The sequence below is a fragment of the Lipotes vexillifer genome, unplaced genomic scaffold (genome assembly GCF_000442215.2).
Source record: "Lipotes vexillifer unplaced genomic scaffold, Lipotes_vexillifer_v1.1 scaffold815, whole genome shotgun sequence".
In the NCBI taxonomy this organism is placed as follows: Eukaryota; Metazoa; Chordata; class Mammalia; order Artiodactyla; family Lipotidae; genus Lipotes; species Lipotes vexillifer.
The window spans coordinates 1,706,009-1,722,472 of record NW_006773723.1 but is presented as its reverse complement, the minus strand read 5'-3'; the positions used below and the strand labels follow the sequence as shown (position 1 = coordinate 1,722,472).

At 44.9% G+C, this 16,464-nt stretch overlaps 2 protein-coding genes across 4 annotated transcripts in view; one reads left to right on the top strand and one right to left on the bottom strand.

The window, feature by feature from the left end:
• The first annotated feature begins 1,375 nt into the window (after positions 1-1,375).
• CRH (corticotropin releasing hormone) lies at positions 1,376-1,957 on the top strand. Its single transcript, XM_007448476.1, has one exon. The coding sequence runs from the start codon at positions 1,376-1,378 to the stop codon at positions 1,955-1,957; it is 582 nt and encodes a 193-aa protein (XP_007448538.1).
• A 2,101-nt stretch (positions 1,958-4,058) lies between these two features.
• TRIM55 (tripartite motif containing 55) overlaps positions 4,059-16,464 on the bottom strand; it is a 42,463-nt gene continuing 30,057 nt past the window's right edge. For 2 of the 3 annotated variants that reach the window (XM_007448473.1, XM_007448474.1), the window contains one exon: positions 4,280-4,402. In XM_007448473.1, the coding sequence (XP_007448535.1) occupies positions 4,280-4,402 (123 nt within the window). Of the gene's footprint in view, positions 4,403-16,464 lie in introns of all 3 variants that reach the window. The other variant, XM_007448475.1, reaches the window with a different exon arrangement.

Sequence of the window (16,464 nt, the reverse complement as noted above, 5' to 3'; positions counted from 1 at the left end):
TCTTTCCCTTCCTCTCCCCTCTCAGTCACTGTCTCTTTCCTGACCTTCAGTTTGGCCTTTCCTAGTAAGAGGTCAGTATGTTTTCATACTTGGGAAATCTCATTCAAGAATTTTTGTCAATGGACAAGTCATAAGAAGCCCTTCCATTTTGGGGCTCGTTGACGTCACCAAGGAGGCGATAAATATCTGTTGATATAATTGGATGTGAGATTCAGTGTTGAGAGAGCAAAAATTCTGCCCCTCGTTCCCCAGCAGGGCCCTGTGATTTATGCAGGAGCAGAGGCAGCACGCAATCGAGCTGTCAAGAGAGCGTCAGCTTATTAGGCAAATGCTGCGTGGTTTCTGAAGAGGGTCGACGCTATAAAATCCCACTCCGGGCTCTGGTGTGGAGAAACTCGGAGCCCAAGTCCGTTGAGAGACTGAAGAGAAAGAGAAGAGGGAAAGAAGAAGAGAGTGGGCAAAGAAAGGAGAAGGGAAGAAAACCCCTGAGAAAGCCCCGGAGCCGTTCCTCTGCAGAGCGGCGCAGCGCTCCGCTCACCTGCAGAAGCGCCTCAGAAGGTAGGGAGCGCCTAGACGGAAACGCGCCTCCAACTTTGCACTGCCTGAGCTGCCACGGTGTGCGCCGCGCAGCCAGCTGTCCCTAGGCGTGCGTGTGTGTGCGTGTGTGTGTGTGTGTGTGTGTGTGTGTGCGTGCGCGTGTGTGTGTTTACCGACTGTGCCTCAGGATTCCGATAGTAGCTGGGATGTGGCTAAAGCGAACTTAGACGGCTGCTCATCGTTACCCGAACTGGCAGTTATCCCTCGCTGGCTGCGTAAATGAGCCCCCCATCCATCCCAGCCGCCGAGAGAAGGATGCAAGGGCAGGGATGGAGAACGACGAGGAGGAGGCAGCAGTTCTCAGTTCGGAGGAAAACGCTGAAACATCCGGAAAGGGTGGGGTGGGGGGGTGGGGGGAGATGTGTAGAACAGGTGAGATCTTACATTTGTAGGTCTTCTCTAGAGCTCGGGGGATTGGTTTGGGGGACCGTTACAAAGGGCACTCAGGGACCGTCCCTTCGTGAGTCTCGTAAGAAGAGTCAGTCCGGCCTGACGAGGGGCTGAGCTTTGGCGCCGAGCCCCGCAGGCGTCCCTTTTCCTGCTCCCCGTCTCGGCCTCCCTCCAACTCTGGAAGTCCGAGTTTGTGAGCTTCAGCACCGCGGACAGCGCCCGCCCGAGCCCCCGAGCCAGGTCTGTGGGTGTCGTCCTGTAGGAAGCCCCCCCACTACCCCGAGTGCACCTCCCAGTTGAGCTCAACTCTGATCAACTCTTGCTTTCTCTCTTTTTCTCTCTCGTTCCGCCCTCTGCCCACCTGGGTGCCGCACCTAGCGCCCCTAACATGCGGCTGCCGCTGCTCGTGTCCGCGGGCGTCCTGCTGGTGGCTCTCCTGCCCTGCCCGCCATGCAGGGCCCTCCTTAGCCGGGGGCCCGTCGCGGGGGCCCGGCAGGCCTCGCAGCACCCCCAGCCCCTGGATTTCTTCCAGCCTTCGCCGCAGTCTCAGCAGCCGCAGGCTCGGCCCGGCCTGCTCCGCATGGGGGAGGAGTACTTCCTCCGCCTGGGTAGCCTCAATAAGAGCCCCGCTGCTCCGCTCTCGGCCGCCTCCTCGCCTCCTGCCGGCAGCAGCGGCAGCCGCCTTTCGCCGGACGAGGTGGCCGCCAACTTTTTCCGCGCGTTGCTGCAGCAGCTGCTGCTGCCCCGGCGCCCGCTCGACAGCCCTGCGAGTCCGGTGGAACGCGGCGCCGAGAACGCCCTCGGCGGCCGCCAGGAGGCACCGGAGAGGGAGAGGCGAGCCGAGGAACCTCCCATCTCCCTGGATCTCACCTTCCACCTCCTCCGAGAAGTCTTGGAAATGGCCAGGGCTGAGCAGTTAGCGCAGCAAGCTCACAGCAACAGGAAACTGATGGAGATTATTGGGAAGTGAAACGGTGCGTTTGGCCAGAAAGATTCTACATTTAACACAAAAAGTAAAAATAAAAAATAATGCAGTATTCTGTACCACAGCATAGCTCTGATACCGTTTGTTTATTTTTATATAGCTTGAGACATAGAGGATGTACAGCAAGAGCGCCCATACTCCTTAGTGAGCATGCACAAAGTGTATTCACGTGCAGTATCAGCAACATCCTGTGATTTGTACCGTGTACTTATAGTTTCTATTTCCAGGTGTCTTTAACAGTGTTTTAAAAAGAGTATAGACCCAGGAGGAAATGTTTTGAAGAAGCAGACAGAAGTCACCCAATTGATTTTGTTGTGGTTTGAGCCAAAAAAAATGTCATTCTCTTGGGTGGGTGAGATAAAATCTGTAAGCTCTTTGAACCAACTTTTCCTTGTAAACGTTTCAGTAATAAAACAGCTTTCCAATCCTTGGTCAATTTGGTTGTGTAAGAGAACGTTGAATATTTATATTTCTAATAAAAGCTGCAAAGGTAATCATGACTTTATTTTTCCTCTTCAGTGCTCACGGGGGAATATACCCTGAGCTCCTTACTTCCTCCAAATTGACTTCAGCCCAAGAGAAAACAAAACTTGCATTTTATTTTCTACTAAAAACATGAACCTATGTCAGTGGCTTACACTGCAACCACCTTGGACTCATCTCTGCACCTCAGATTACTCCTCTGAGGTTAAGTTAAATAATTTGGAAAGTTGTTTTCAGTTCTAAGGCTTGGTAATTCTGTAAATGGAAGATTGATTCATAATGGAAATAACATCTAACCCTGATTACCTATAAGATGTGAAATAACTGGGGACAGTGGGGAAGGAGGAAAAGAAAAGAGAACAAGGGCTGTGGCGGGGCTTTCCTCCAATTAGGGGCCAAAAGGCTGCATTGTTTTCCCATGAGAAAGGCTTACTTTATCAAACGATTACTTTGGTACCATTAATTATCTTTTTTTCTAAGCTATTTTCCACTGCTGTCTTCTAGTAGGAGAAACTTAATAGCCTTTCCACTTAAAAGAACTAAATGTAGTTGCTGTAAAATGGCCCTTGGGAACATTTTTTTTATAAAGCACATTTTGACTTTAATAACTTCGCAAATACCTCACGTATGTCTATGCCAACCCTAATCACTTTAATTCTTAGGAATACAAACTATCTCTATGCACATCTGAAATCAAACAGCACACCTAATTAGTTTTACAATGCACTCGCCTTTGGTAGTTTAGTTATAACTTTAAAAATTCAATCAAATGTTTAATACTTCAAAATTAATTTGGATGGATGAGGATGCTTCTTCCCTTGAGACCCTTTAAATTCACTTGATTAGTGGATTAATAAGATGATATAAAACATAATGAATCATTGTAACACTAAGTTGTTAAAAACGGCATTTATTTAAGAGTTCATACAGAGTAAAGTTAAACTTATGTTTCGAAGGAGGCAAAATTATGGTGGAACAAATAAAGCATGATTTAAATACATATATATATATATATTTGTACATGTATAATGTGTATTGTGTGTGTGTATATATATATTTAAATACATGCAGTTATTCTACAGTTCAGCAGATTGGTGCCTCAGTGGATACGTAAGAAAATAGACAGTTCCTGTTGAAAAGTCTTTTTTAGTTAAAGTGCCTGATATCTGCATATCTAAAACTAAGATTAGAAAAGTGTCACAAGAAATGTCCTTGGCCTTTAGCCTTCTGGACTATGAAAGTATCACCAGAGTCAAAGAACATTTCTGGATATCCATTCAGCGACATCTATTGTGGAAAAGAGGAAAGCTTTGTGAAGCATCTCATATCTTTGGTCAATGATTTACCTTTTGTCCATATATTGATAAATCAGTCACTTCTGAATTAACACTGAATTTCACTGACCACCTGCACTGTTAAAGAGGAAAGAGAATAAGAGCTACTATGATTTCATAACAAAAGACAGAGCCTATTAGAGATGAGAGTGTAGTGCCCACATTTTTCAACACCTGCCACTTGTTACTGAAACACACACACACACACACACATAGCACACCTACAAACCCTTCATAATGTTTCCCACACAATAAAAGACTTGCGTAAGATCAAGTTCCTTTTTTCCCAATGCTTTCTGCAACTGTTTTCTCAAAGCATTGTTTTCCCTCAATGTGTTAGCTAAGTCATCTGGAATTAAAGGGTATTTTTGGTAGAAATCCCGTTCAGAGGTCCCTTTCATCACCTGCATACTATTAGTTTTATCTAGGTTCCCTGCTGCCTGTGTGAATCTCAGCCAGGCAGACAGAGGTGCAGCAGTTGGAATGAACATCATTCATTCAGGGAGTTCAACCAGGAAAAGGAGAAGACATGGCGAGCTGGCTGAGAATCAGCTCCATTCCCACTCCCTGAAGCTGCAGCCTGTCCCTGGAGGGGAGGGTCCTCAAATCCAGTCTGCAACAGAAGAAAATCTGCATCAGAGGAAAAAGAGGCCAGTCCTTTTTGAGTTGATCCAGTCACTTTTCTATTGAGGAGAAAGGATAATAATAATTATATAGGACATAATTATTGTTAGGAATGGAAAGCAAGCTCAGGTTATCTTGGCTATGACCAAGAGCCATGAAGGGAATTCACACTCATGATCTAAAAAGGGGCAACAGTAATGCATGCCCCTTGGGAAACAGTACAGGCTATTCTACTTTTTTTTAAAGTCCACTTGTACATGATTTACTGAGATGAAAATAACATTAAAACTAGTAGGAATTTGGGTTTAGAAAAATCTGCAAAATAAATAAAATCCTGATTTAAATGACTTCACTACATCACATGACATATTATAATCTCTCCACTGCTAAAGTAAGAATTTCTACCAGCCTGTGAAGAATATATATATATATATATATATATATATATATATATATATATATATATTTTTTTCAAAACTGCACAAACAGCTCTTCCTCAGAGAACTACCAAACACAGACTAACATTCTGATGACTTCACTGGTAGAGTTATCCCATGGGATTAAATGCCACTGATACCAAAGCAATGAGGTAGGCACATGCATTCAACCCAGAAGCCCTGGGTGATGTTATGAAGCTGCTGTATGAATGGACAATACCTGGCACAGGCAAAGCAGAACTTCAGCAAGTATGTTGTTTTGTTGCCACTCAAACTATTTTCAAGAGAAAAAAGAGTACTTGTCGTGCATTTTACCAGATTTTACCCTAAGCATATACTGGGTGCTTATGTTTCAAGTTCACTAAAATTTTCCCAAGTCCTTATGGCTTTAGGATTATCCTTCCCCCGCCATGTTGTGCGCTGATAGAAAGTTAAGAAGGGCCATCATACCATACGAGCCACAGTAGAATAAAACTAAAGCAGGTAGATTTCTATAAAGGAATAGTTGAGACATCAAGTGTGATCGGGCTTTTTTTTTTTTTTTTAAGAAGATGTTGGGGGTAGGAGTTTATTTACTTATTTATTTTTGCTGTGTTGGGTCTTCATTTCTGTGCGAGGGCTTTCTCTAGTTGCGGCGAGCGGGGGCCACTCTTCATAGCGGTGTGCAGGCCTCTCACTGTCGCGGCCTCTCTTGTTGCAGAGCACAGGCTCCAGACGCACAGGCTCAGCAGTTGTGGCTCACGGGCCTAGTTACTCTGCGGCATGTGGGGTCTTCCCGGACCAGGGCTTGAACCTGTGTCCCCTGCATTAGCAGGCAGATTCTCAACCACTGCACCACCAGGGAAGCCCGATTGGGCTTTTTTTAAAAAAGACTGTTACTAGATTCTGTTGGTAATGGGTTAGCCACTTCAATGTCCTTGAAGTTGACATGGAATAAACATCGTCCTGACAGAAGCCGGTGCCTATGCATTCGTGCTGAATTCTTCTCTTCCCCGTCATAGACACCTTACTCTAGCGAATCCTGAAAAAACCCAAGTGATCTAGGCATATCATTAATGTGTAAAGTACTTTTCTCTGGCCATTCTGTATGAGTGAAGAGTGAATTCTGCCTAGATGAACAGACCATCAGGCTTCATTTTGTAGCCTCTTTTCCTTGAAGGCAATTTCTAATCTAAAGGAAACTTCCATGATAGTTGTTCTGAAGTATCTGAAGGGTGAAACTAGAGTTGGGTAAGGTATTTTCTGCAGAGGGACAGAATCTTTGTGACACTGCTGGTGGCTTGCAAGCCATTTGGGGCTGCTTTTGGAATCTGTATATATTTTAGTGCTTTTTTTTTATACTCGAAATTAAAATCTATCTTCCATTTTCAATGTTTTAGCTGTTAATACCCCACAGCCTTCAGAACTTGGTATTAAATAGTTTGGGTTTGCTACTTTTACACTCTCATGTTTTCAGTCAGTTATTAGATTCCAAACAATATGGACCAATGCTATCTTTCAGAGAAGAAAGGCTGCTGCCAGAGCAGGGGGCTAAGAGCGGAGATTATCCTAAGTATCTATAGGTGATTATACCGTCTCCCTGGTCTTATTTATGTGAACCTGAGGACCACCCCGCCGCGAACCATCTCAGCAAGGAAGATTTATGCAAAGAGGCTTAGCCTGGTTTTGAATCCCAGACTAACAACTTATTAGCTGTATGACTTGGGCAAGTCACTTAACCTCTCTGAGCCTTAGTTTTCTCTTTTGTGAAATAGATGTGACACCCTATCTCACAAGGTTGTTGTAGGGCTGAATAAATAAAGTAATGCACCTAAAGCACTTTGCACACGACTCACTTATATTAACTGCTTCATAAATGTCCATTTCCTCCCTCCCTCCTTTCCTTTTCCTCCCTTCCTTCCTTCCACCCTCCCTCCCTTCCTCCCTTCCTCCCTTCCTTCCCTCCTTCCTTCCTTCCTTCCCTCCCTCCCTTCCTTCCTCCCTTCCTTCCCTCCCTCCCTTCCTTCCTCCCTTCCTTCCTTCCTTCCTTCCTTCCTTCCTCCCTCCCTCTCTCCCTCCCTCCTTCCCTTCCTTCCCTCCCTCCCTCCCTTTCTTCCTTCCTTCCTTCCTCCCTTCCTCCCTCCCTCCCTTCCTCCCTTCCTCCCTTCCTTCCTTCCTCCCTCCCTCTCTCCCTCCCTCCTTCCCTTCCTTCCCTCCCTCCCTCCCTTTCTTCCTTCCTTCCTTCCTCCCTCCCTCTCTCCCTCCCTCCTTCCCTTCCTTCCCTCCCTCCCTCCCTTTCTTCCTTCCTTCCTTCCTCCCTCCCTCTCTCCCTCCCTCCTTCCCTTCCTTCCCTCCCTCCCTCCCTTTCTTCCTTCCTTCCTTCCTCCCTCCCTCCCTCCCTCCTTCCCTCCCTTCCTTCCTTCCTTTTCTTCTCATATTAGCAAAGAGGCTCCTCTGCAGAGACACCTGGGGACTGTTTGTGAGGAATGATATACAACAGCCAAGATGCCCCAGTAAAGAAAGACAGTAGTATTTGTGATGCTCATCTTTGCAGAACTGGACATCATGTATAAGTTTTAGTTCCTGTGGCATATGCTGTAATCATGGTTACTCATCACCCAGTCCAGTGTGCCTCCACGTGGCCCGACTTCATATATGGCTCTCTCATAAAGGAAGAATGAGTTAAAAATTTAGAAATCTTTCTATAAGCACAGCCCATTCAATCGTAAGCAGACATGTTCCCTACAGCCTTCCCCAAGAGAACTGTATATATGTATTCCTTTAAATAGTTTTCCAAATGCTGGCTCTCCTTCATCACAGGAAGTGCTGTTTCTTGGGAATAATGATGTCTCATTGAAGCTGAACAAAGGACAGAGAATGATAAGCACTGATCATAAGCACTACCTGCTTTTGAGTTTGCGCTGCATTCCAGTTTATTCTGAGATGTGTGCCAAGGGGAAGAAAGGATTGTTAGTCCGATATCATTTCTAAATTTTACACACTTCCCTCAGGTAACAAATGAACAAACTTACAACCATCATTTAACACTGCTCTATCGGCATGGGGCTTCAGATACGTTGAGAAATGTGAGTTTTAGTCATAAAATAAAACCAGGCAATGGAACAGGAAGACAGAATTTTCCATCTCAACTGGGAGACCCAGTTCAGTCAAGATCCACAGGAGACTAGCTGAAGGGAATGATATACCTTTGCTTAAAAGACCATTTTCTCACATGAAGTTGACCAGAAATCCTGGGTATCCATGAACCAGACTCACTCAGAAACACAATCTTTTATTTTCCTTTGATTTATTTCCTGTTACTATCAAATGCCATTTGAAAGGGGGAAAAAAAATAGTGTCAGATTCTGATGCTAGGCTATCCTTTCCCTGCCCTGAAGAGCAGGTGGTGAGAGTTGCTTAGGGCTGAGTGATGTGTAAACATCATCCTTGTTATGTCATCGAGAACCATTTCTTGTTGATGGGGATAAAGTAGCATGAATTCTGCCAGAGGCTTGTGGATATCTTTCTCTGTGTATAGGACAGTTCCAGGTTATGGCCAGTGTTTGCTTGGCCTGAACTGTGCATGGTATTTTGAAAAAGGCTTGAATTAGTTGCAAACATTAAAAAATTAGGAGCAAGGGTGTGGAGAAATAGAAACTCTTGTGCACTGTTGGCGGGAATGTAAACCAGTGTAACATAGCATAGCGATTCCTCAAAACACTAAACATAGAATTACCGTATGATTCTGCAATCCAGTAAGAATTGCAAGCAGGAACTCACACAGATATCTGTACAACCATGTTTCCAGTGGCGCTAGTCACAATAGGTGAAAGCAACCCAGGTATCCATCAACGGGTAAATAGATAAACAAAATGTGGCGTATACATATAATGGGATATTACTCCATCTGAAAAAGGAAAGAAATTCTGACACATGCTACAACATGGCTGAACTTTGAGGACATTATGCTAAGTGAAATAAGCCAGTCACTAAAAGACAAATTCAGTACAATCCCACCATGAGGTATCTAAAGTCATCAAATTCATAGAAACAGAAAGTAGAATGGTTGTTGCCAGGGGTTAGGGGGAGGGGGCAATGGGAAGGTATTGCTTAACGGGTAGAGTTTCCGTTTTGCAAGATAAAAAAGTTCTGGAGGTTGGTTGCATAATAGTGGGAATTTACTCAGTGCTACTAAACTGAACACTTAAAAATGGTGGTTAAGGTGGTCATTCTTATGTTATGTGTTTTTAACCACAATTTTAAAAACAATATTTTTAATTAGGAGATTTCCCATTAAAATCTGGATTAGCAGGTCCTCTTGGCAAAGCAGAAATTTAGCAACCCAGAACCTACAGGAAGGGCTGAGCAGCACGGTCACTTTGGGCTGGGATGCACTCTCCCACAGAGTTTTCCACAGTGCTCACCACTGCCTTTTGCCTCCCCTGCTGCAAGGCTGTTTTCAGCGGTCATTTGCCACTGTGCTTGTACAGTTGCGACGCTCAAAGTAAGTTAAGAGGAAAGCAAACAATATCATGTATTATATTTGTGCTTCTATCAACATTTTTCCTCTCACCTCACCTGTTTTTTCATTAATCGTACCTTCTTGGTCTCTAAAGGCACACAAGCTTGTTGCTCTTATCTTAACAGAAGGTTAGTTTTTAGTAGGAAGGTGTCAAAGAAAAGAGAGGATAATACTCAACGGAGTCTTTGGCTTGATTTTTATGCTAAATGGGATGAATATTTTTAAAAAGCCAACATGCTTCTTGTGGCAATATTCTTGACAATCAAAGCGTGAAACTGCCTTTGGCGTTTCACTGAGGCCAAATGTGTCCCTGGACACTTAGCGCAGGGGATATAACTGGGTGCCGTTTTGGATGAAATGCTCTTGTTTGGGCTTGGGGGCAACACCAGTAGCCCCCTTTACCTAAATGCGGCTTGGCCCACTTGATTCACTGACTGAACAAAACAGACGCTTTCCTGATATTCACTCTGGCATAAGACAGGGTAGCTACATTTATAAGAGGAATTATTTTTTGCTAGCCCCAAATAAAAGAGTGAGTTGTGCCAGGTCATTTTGATGAGTAACCAGTGCCCTCAGGCTGCCTCTAAGCTTCCCAGGGCCTCTGTAAGGTGCCAGCCTCAGGCCTTCCCCAAATGAGCATCGTGTACACCACCCACGATTCTGATCCATTACAATGTAACTGTCCTGCGTTCCATTCCCTCAGGCTTATCCAAGTGATAGTAACTGATTGGACAAACTGAATTGCAACTGAGACATTAATGGAGCTGATGGCTCCAGGTCCACCCCTGCCAGATACCATTTTACCTAGAAATGGCCCTGCCTCACCCTGAGGGCTGGGCTGTTGTGGACATGTCAGCCACATGCCCAGCATGGAAGGAGGTGCTGGGGGCAGTGAGGAAACTGTGTCCAGCCCCACACCTGGGCCCCGCCTCCTCTCTGCCGCCGTGAATGCCAATCACAAATTCAACCTGACGGAAGGATCTGGTTACCATGCATGTTAAATGCCAGTCTTTCTAGGTCAATCCAAAAGAAGCCTTGAGCATCCACAGTGAAAGCCATTTGCCTTAAAGGAATGTGGGTGAGAAGGGTAAAGCTAGATTGAGGCCACTGAGTGGGCGACCACCAATGTTTGTCCTGCACCTGCTGGGCTGGGTCAGAGAATCAGAGCCAGTTGCTGGAAACAGGTGTAAGGAGGAACGCCAAGGTCAAGGGTAGAAGGTTTATTCAGAAAGATTCAACCCAAGCATTGGCCTGCTCCCTGCTTAGCATTCGTGAACCTCAGGCCCTTGGACAGCTTAAGCATTATGGATTCCAGACTGGAAAAGAGAGTATGGGCCAGTCATCAGTGCCTGAGAAGTGACTGGGGCATGGTCTGTGACTCACAGCCAAGGGTCTAAGCCCTGGAAACTCGGTTGGGCAGGTCCATCATGGGCAGTTCTTTCACAGGAATGCAGTCATCTCTGCTCAGTGGCAGAGCAATCAAGTTATGTTAGGAATGCAGCACAGAGCTGTGACAATACAGCACGCTCTCCACAGATGCCAGAGGAAGGAGAAAAGAGGTACCCCTCGCTCCACCAAATGAGCCCTGGAAGGAAAACATTCACTAAAGAGCATTTTTTGCCCTTGGGAGAATTTACAGTTCTGCACACTGAGGGATGGAAGGGATGGATGAAGGGAGTTGATCTCGGGGCTTCGTTGCCATTAGCTGTCTCCCTCTTGCTAAATTAGGGAAGATCAGAAACCAGGACTATGAAACGAGAAGAAATTAAACTCACTCACTTTTTCTTAACCTGGAGGAAGATGTGTGGTGTACTCTCTGTGGTCTGTTTCAAACATGGTGTCTAGGAATTGATGGGGTCGGTGGGGAGCAGGAAGGAGAAGTGAAAATGCTGATATCACAGTTCTGCAAAAACCTACAGGCAGGGCTTCCCTGGTGGCGCAGTGGTTGAGAGTCCGCCTGCCGATGCAGGGGACACAGGTTCGTGCCCCGGTCTGGGAAGATCCCACATGTCGCGGAGCAGCTGGGCCCGTGAGCCATGGCCGCTGAGCCTGCGCGTCCGGAGCCTGTGCTCCGCAACGGGAGAGGCCACAGCAGTGAGAGGCCGGCGTACCGCAAAAAAATAAAAAAATAAACCTATAGGCAGCCCTCTTCTCAGGCATGGACCTGACATTGTGTGTCCGGCACAGAGTGTGTGTGTTCTCAGCCTTCCTGAAAGGAGAAGAGAATTACAAAGGATGCTAATTAGATCATTAATTCCTCACAAACGGGACTTCTTTGCCTTGTGTGGGGGGAAACAGTCAAACAGGTTTTCGAGAGCCATGGGAGGCTGATGGTATTGCTGTGCCCAATTCATGGACAAGAAAGCATGGGATGGCTGAGCAATTGGCTCAGAGTAACGCTGTGGGTTATGCTGAGACCATAAACCCAAGGAGAAAAGAGGCAGCGAGTGCTGCTGAGCATGCGAGACTCAGGGCACAGGCTGACACCACCCCAGGAAGAGACAGGGAGGCAGGTGGGTCAGCAGCCTGGGTGCAGCTGAAGGACTGGTGCACTCATTTGCAATGTATGCGCACATCACTGCAGGCAGTGGAGGCCAAGAACCGACCTCTCTATGCCCATGTGTCATGAGTGGTGAGTCAATGCAGAGAACCCTTGGTCACACTATTTTTGCCTCAATCACATCAACCCAGGTAAAGTGGGGATTCACCCACTTTTCCTAGATATGGGCACGGCCTCCATTCTGCTGCACGCACACACTCCATGGTGGTGGACAAGGGGTCACCGGGCACCAAGCTCCCAGCTGCTCCATGATTTGGAGCAGGTCACTCATCCCCTATAATCCTCCACTAAAAAATGAGGAGGTTTAACAATTCTTACTGTGCAGGGTTGTTGTGAGGTTTAAATGAGAGAATCTCTGTCAAAGACCTTGCCCATTAGTTACAGTCATTACCACGTGGCACTGGTTTCTCACGATGGTGGATTCCTTCTTTGCTTTGTTGGTTGTAGTGGGGAAAAGGCCTGGAAATCACTGAGATACATAAATAAAGACAGAAAAAAATCCACAGGATGTACAACACTAACAAGAGTCTTAGAATAATAAACATTTAAAAAATATGGGAAGCAAAACCCAACTAGCTATGTCATAACAACTCCCCCAGAGAGCTCTCCCCAGTGCCTGCGTTACTGTTTTCAGGAATCGTAGAGCTGTGGGTGCAGGTTGCCAGGGGAAATGAATTCATTACCCTGCTCACAGACAATTTACATTACATTTCTTTAAAACAGATACATCCAGTTTAGCTTCCTATTAAAGTGACTTTTACTAAGGAAGCTATTTGATCCTGAGAAATATAGCCTACAGTTTCAGTATAGAATTTTTTTTTTTGGCCCTTCTAGAAAAGTCCTCAAATTGACAGTTATTAGGATGTCGCTTTCCCAACAGGAAAAAAAAAAAAAAAAACCCAGAAAGAGAAAATTGCAGTTGCAGGATACAAATGAAAAAGCATTAATAATATTCATCTAATAGTCTCATTAAAACTGACTTTTTTTTTTTTTTTTTTTTGCGGTACGCGGGCCTCTCACTGTTGTGGCCTCTCCTGTTGCGGAGCACAGGCTCTGGATGCGCAGGCTCAGCGGCCATGGCTCCCTGGCCCAGCCGCTCGCATGTGGGATCTTCCCGGACTGGGGCATGAACCCGCGTCCCCTGCATTGGCTGGCGGACTCTCAACCACTGCGCCAGCAGGGAAGCCCAAAACTGACTTCTTTAAGTGAAAACCTTACTCCAAAATTTTTTCTATGTAAAAATGCCTGCATTTCATTATCAGAACTTCTTATAATTTCTGGGACTATTAAGTACTGGACAATGTTATGCAGTAAATGTAGGCTAGTCCTGAGTGCTGATTTGTTGTCTATTTTTACCAAGTGAAATTCCAGCATAGTCAGGGTGCCTGGCTTATCAGCGATTCGATTCATAAGCTTGACTCTCCTAATTTGTAAAACACAAGCAATTGCTCTCAGTAGGGGTTTCTATTTGAAAATAATTTGACACCCTGAATCCCTCAATTCAATTTAGAGAACATAGTTAAGTTTTCATTCATTTCAGTTTGTTTTGGAAAATTAAATAGATCATTTCAAAGAACACAGGACCTATAGTCACACTCATGGGAAATCATATTCTTGGTCTCCTGCTTTACTTTTTAAAACGTGCTGTGATACCTTGTGGAATTAATCTTGCTCAGAAAAGAAGCTTTCTGGACCTATAGCCTCAGGCATCTCTCACCTCTCAGTCCCTAGTGGCAGCTGGAGCTGATATTTGCCCTTAAGATCCGAGTGAGTGATTTGGTCTCAAAGGTTATTTGCATGAAAATTATTTTATCTTTTTGCGTGTGACAGCTCGTGGGGACCCAGAGCTCCACACACCTGCTTTTCCTTGGAACGTTGGCTATTGTTCATCCCAGTTTAAGAAAATATTAATATTTTTCAAGGGGACTGAATCTTGGATTCATGAGAAATTTGCTAAGATCTCGGGTCTGGGGACACATGTATTGGTTTCTGAGACTCTAGGAAATAAACTCTGGGCTTTAAGAATCTTGGCTAGAGCCATGTGTCTTTCTTTCCTCCTTCCTGCCTTCCTTCTTTCCTTCTTTCTTCTAAGAAATGTTTTTTTTATTTTCCCCTGGGAACACCTTTATACCCTCACAGGACAACATTTATAGAACCTGGGCTGGGAACTAAGATGGCCATGGGCTGGTTTTCCTTGGAGATACTTCCTGCACTGGACTCCACATATCCCTTTTGCTATTTTAGAGTGAAGAGCCCAAAGGTGTGGGTAACCCACATTGTCCCTGATGTTCTGTCTCTGAGCTCATGATATATTCGATAGGAAGCATCTGGGAACGCTCAGGACAGAAGGAAGGACCATCTGCACCTTCTTGTCAACACTTGGGCTGGGAACCTAGGACCTTCTCAGCCAAGAGGACAAGCCCAGGGTTGGAAGTCCCTGGCCCACGACAGGGTGGCTTCTGCAGTTCCGTGGAAAGTGGTGTAGCCAGGACAAGGAGTGAACTGGGGCAGAGGCATGTCATTAAAATGTACAGACATATTAGCTCATAAAGCAATTTACATCTAAACTAAAAATAGGGCCCCACGGACGGGTGAAAACTAATCATCAGACTGTAAAGTTCAGCCTTCTCACTTAAAAGCATCAGGCACCTCAGCCATCGCGGCCCTTGCTATGCTTGGCCCTGTGCGTGGCTGTGAAAGGAAGGGGAGACCGGTGTGTTGGATTTAGGCCGTGAGGTCTTCCGTGGCCAGCCATTTGGAACGTCTTAAGGACTGTCAGCATCTTCCTCCTCCAGGCTCTCCCCATCGGCCCTCTAACTTTTCTACCCAACCTTAAAAAACAGTATTAATCTATGAGAGCGAGGACCTCTCTGTATCCATTCAAGCAGGCAGACACAAAAAGAGTTATTTTTTTTAACACTTATCTTGGGATAAATTCTTCAAAAAAATATAACAATGCTAATATAGGCACCTAAACAGAGTTTCAAAATACATGAGGCAAAGCTGACAGAGCTGCAAGGATAAGTAGACAAATCCACAATGAGAGTCATAGATCTCAAAATTCCCCTCTCAGCAATTGATAAAACAAGTAAGCAGGAAATCAGTGAGGACAGAGTGAGGCTGAACACTCTCTGACCTAGTGGACATTTATAGAACACTCCACCCAACAACAACAGAAAATACAAGGTTTTCAACTGCACATGGAACATTCACCAAGTTAGCTCATATTTGGGGCCATAAAACAGATCTTAATACATTTAAAAGGATTGGAATCATATAACAAATATTCTCTATCCACAATGGAATCAAACCAGAAATCAAACAGAAAGCAATCTGGAAAATCTCCATACAATGAAATACTACTCAGGAATAAAAAGAAATGAGCTACTGATACATGCAACCGCATGGATGACTCAAGAGCGTTCTGCAAAGTGAAAAAAGCCAGTCACAGAAGTCTATGTATTGGATGTTTCACTTATACAGTCTTCTAGAACTGGCAAAACTATAAAGACAAGCAAAACAGCAGCTGGGATGCAGGAAGGAGATCAACTGCAAAGGCACGTGAGGGGACTTCTTGGAGTGACAGAAATACTCCATAGCTTTACTGTGATAGTGGCTACACGATGCTACATACTTGTCAAAACTTATTGACCCGTACACTTAGAATAGGTAAATTTAAAAATTCACATCATCTGTCATCTCTTCATTCATCTACTGTTCCGTGACTACCTTTACTGTGTACATTCTAAGTCTTTGCTCTACTGGGCAATGAGGCCTAAGTACCTTTAGGTGGACTTAGACGTGGACTTTGTGGAGTTTATGGCATCTCAAAGGGTAATCACGGCTGTGTAAACATTCAGCTAAATGGGTGCCTAGGAGGAGGTTTGGAAACAGTTTGGGAATTAGGGATTTATGTAAGAGCTTCAAGGCAAGAAATACATTTGGAGAAATGCAATGGGCTATCTATTTCACTGAAAGTCTATTATTATTATTGTCGCCCAGAATGATTTGTGTCAGGCCTAAGTCCATAACCCTCCCAATGAAAACATCCTGAAACAATTTATAAAATTCTTAGTACTAGATTTTTCACTCTCTAATGTTGTGTAAATAGATGAATCCTTTCATCGAGTAGTTGCTTCCTTTTCCTCATGAGAAAACTAAGGCTCAAAGAAATTAAATGTCCAGAGTCAGATGCAGAAGGAACAGGACAGGAACCTAAGTCCTGTCTCTATTTCATTGATCTTTCCTGAGCCCCAAGCCTTAGCAGAGTTTCTATCCAACTTGTTTGTCTATTTTCAGACTTGAAGAATGGAATGTAGAAAGTGGATATTCTATCCTTGCAACTACAAATAGCTACGATATGGTAAAAGCTTTTAGGGTCTCTGACAACTACAGCTTCATGCTCTGGTGAACTAGATAAGCTGTGGTCCTTTACAGAGGTAGACGTGGCAGAGATTTTAATGTCAACAACCCCATCTCCAAAGCAACTGGCTTTCTGCAGGTGTGTGTGTGTGTGTGTGTGTGTGTGTGTGTGTGTGTGTGTGTGTGTGTGT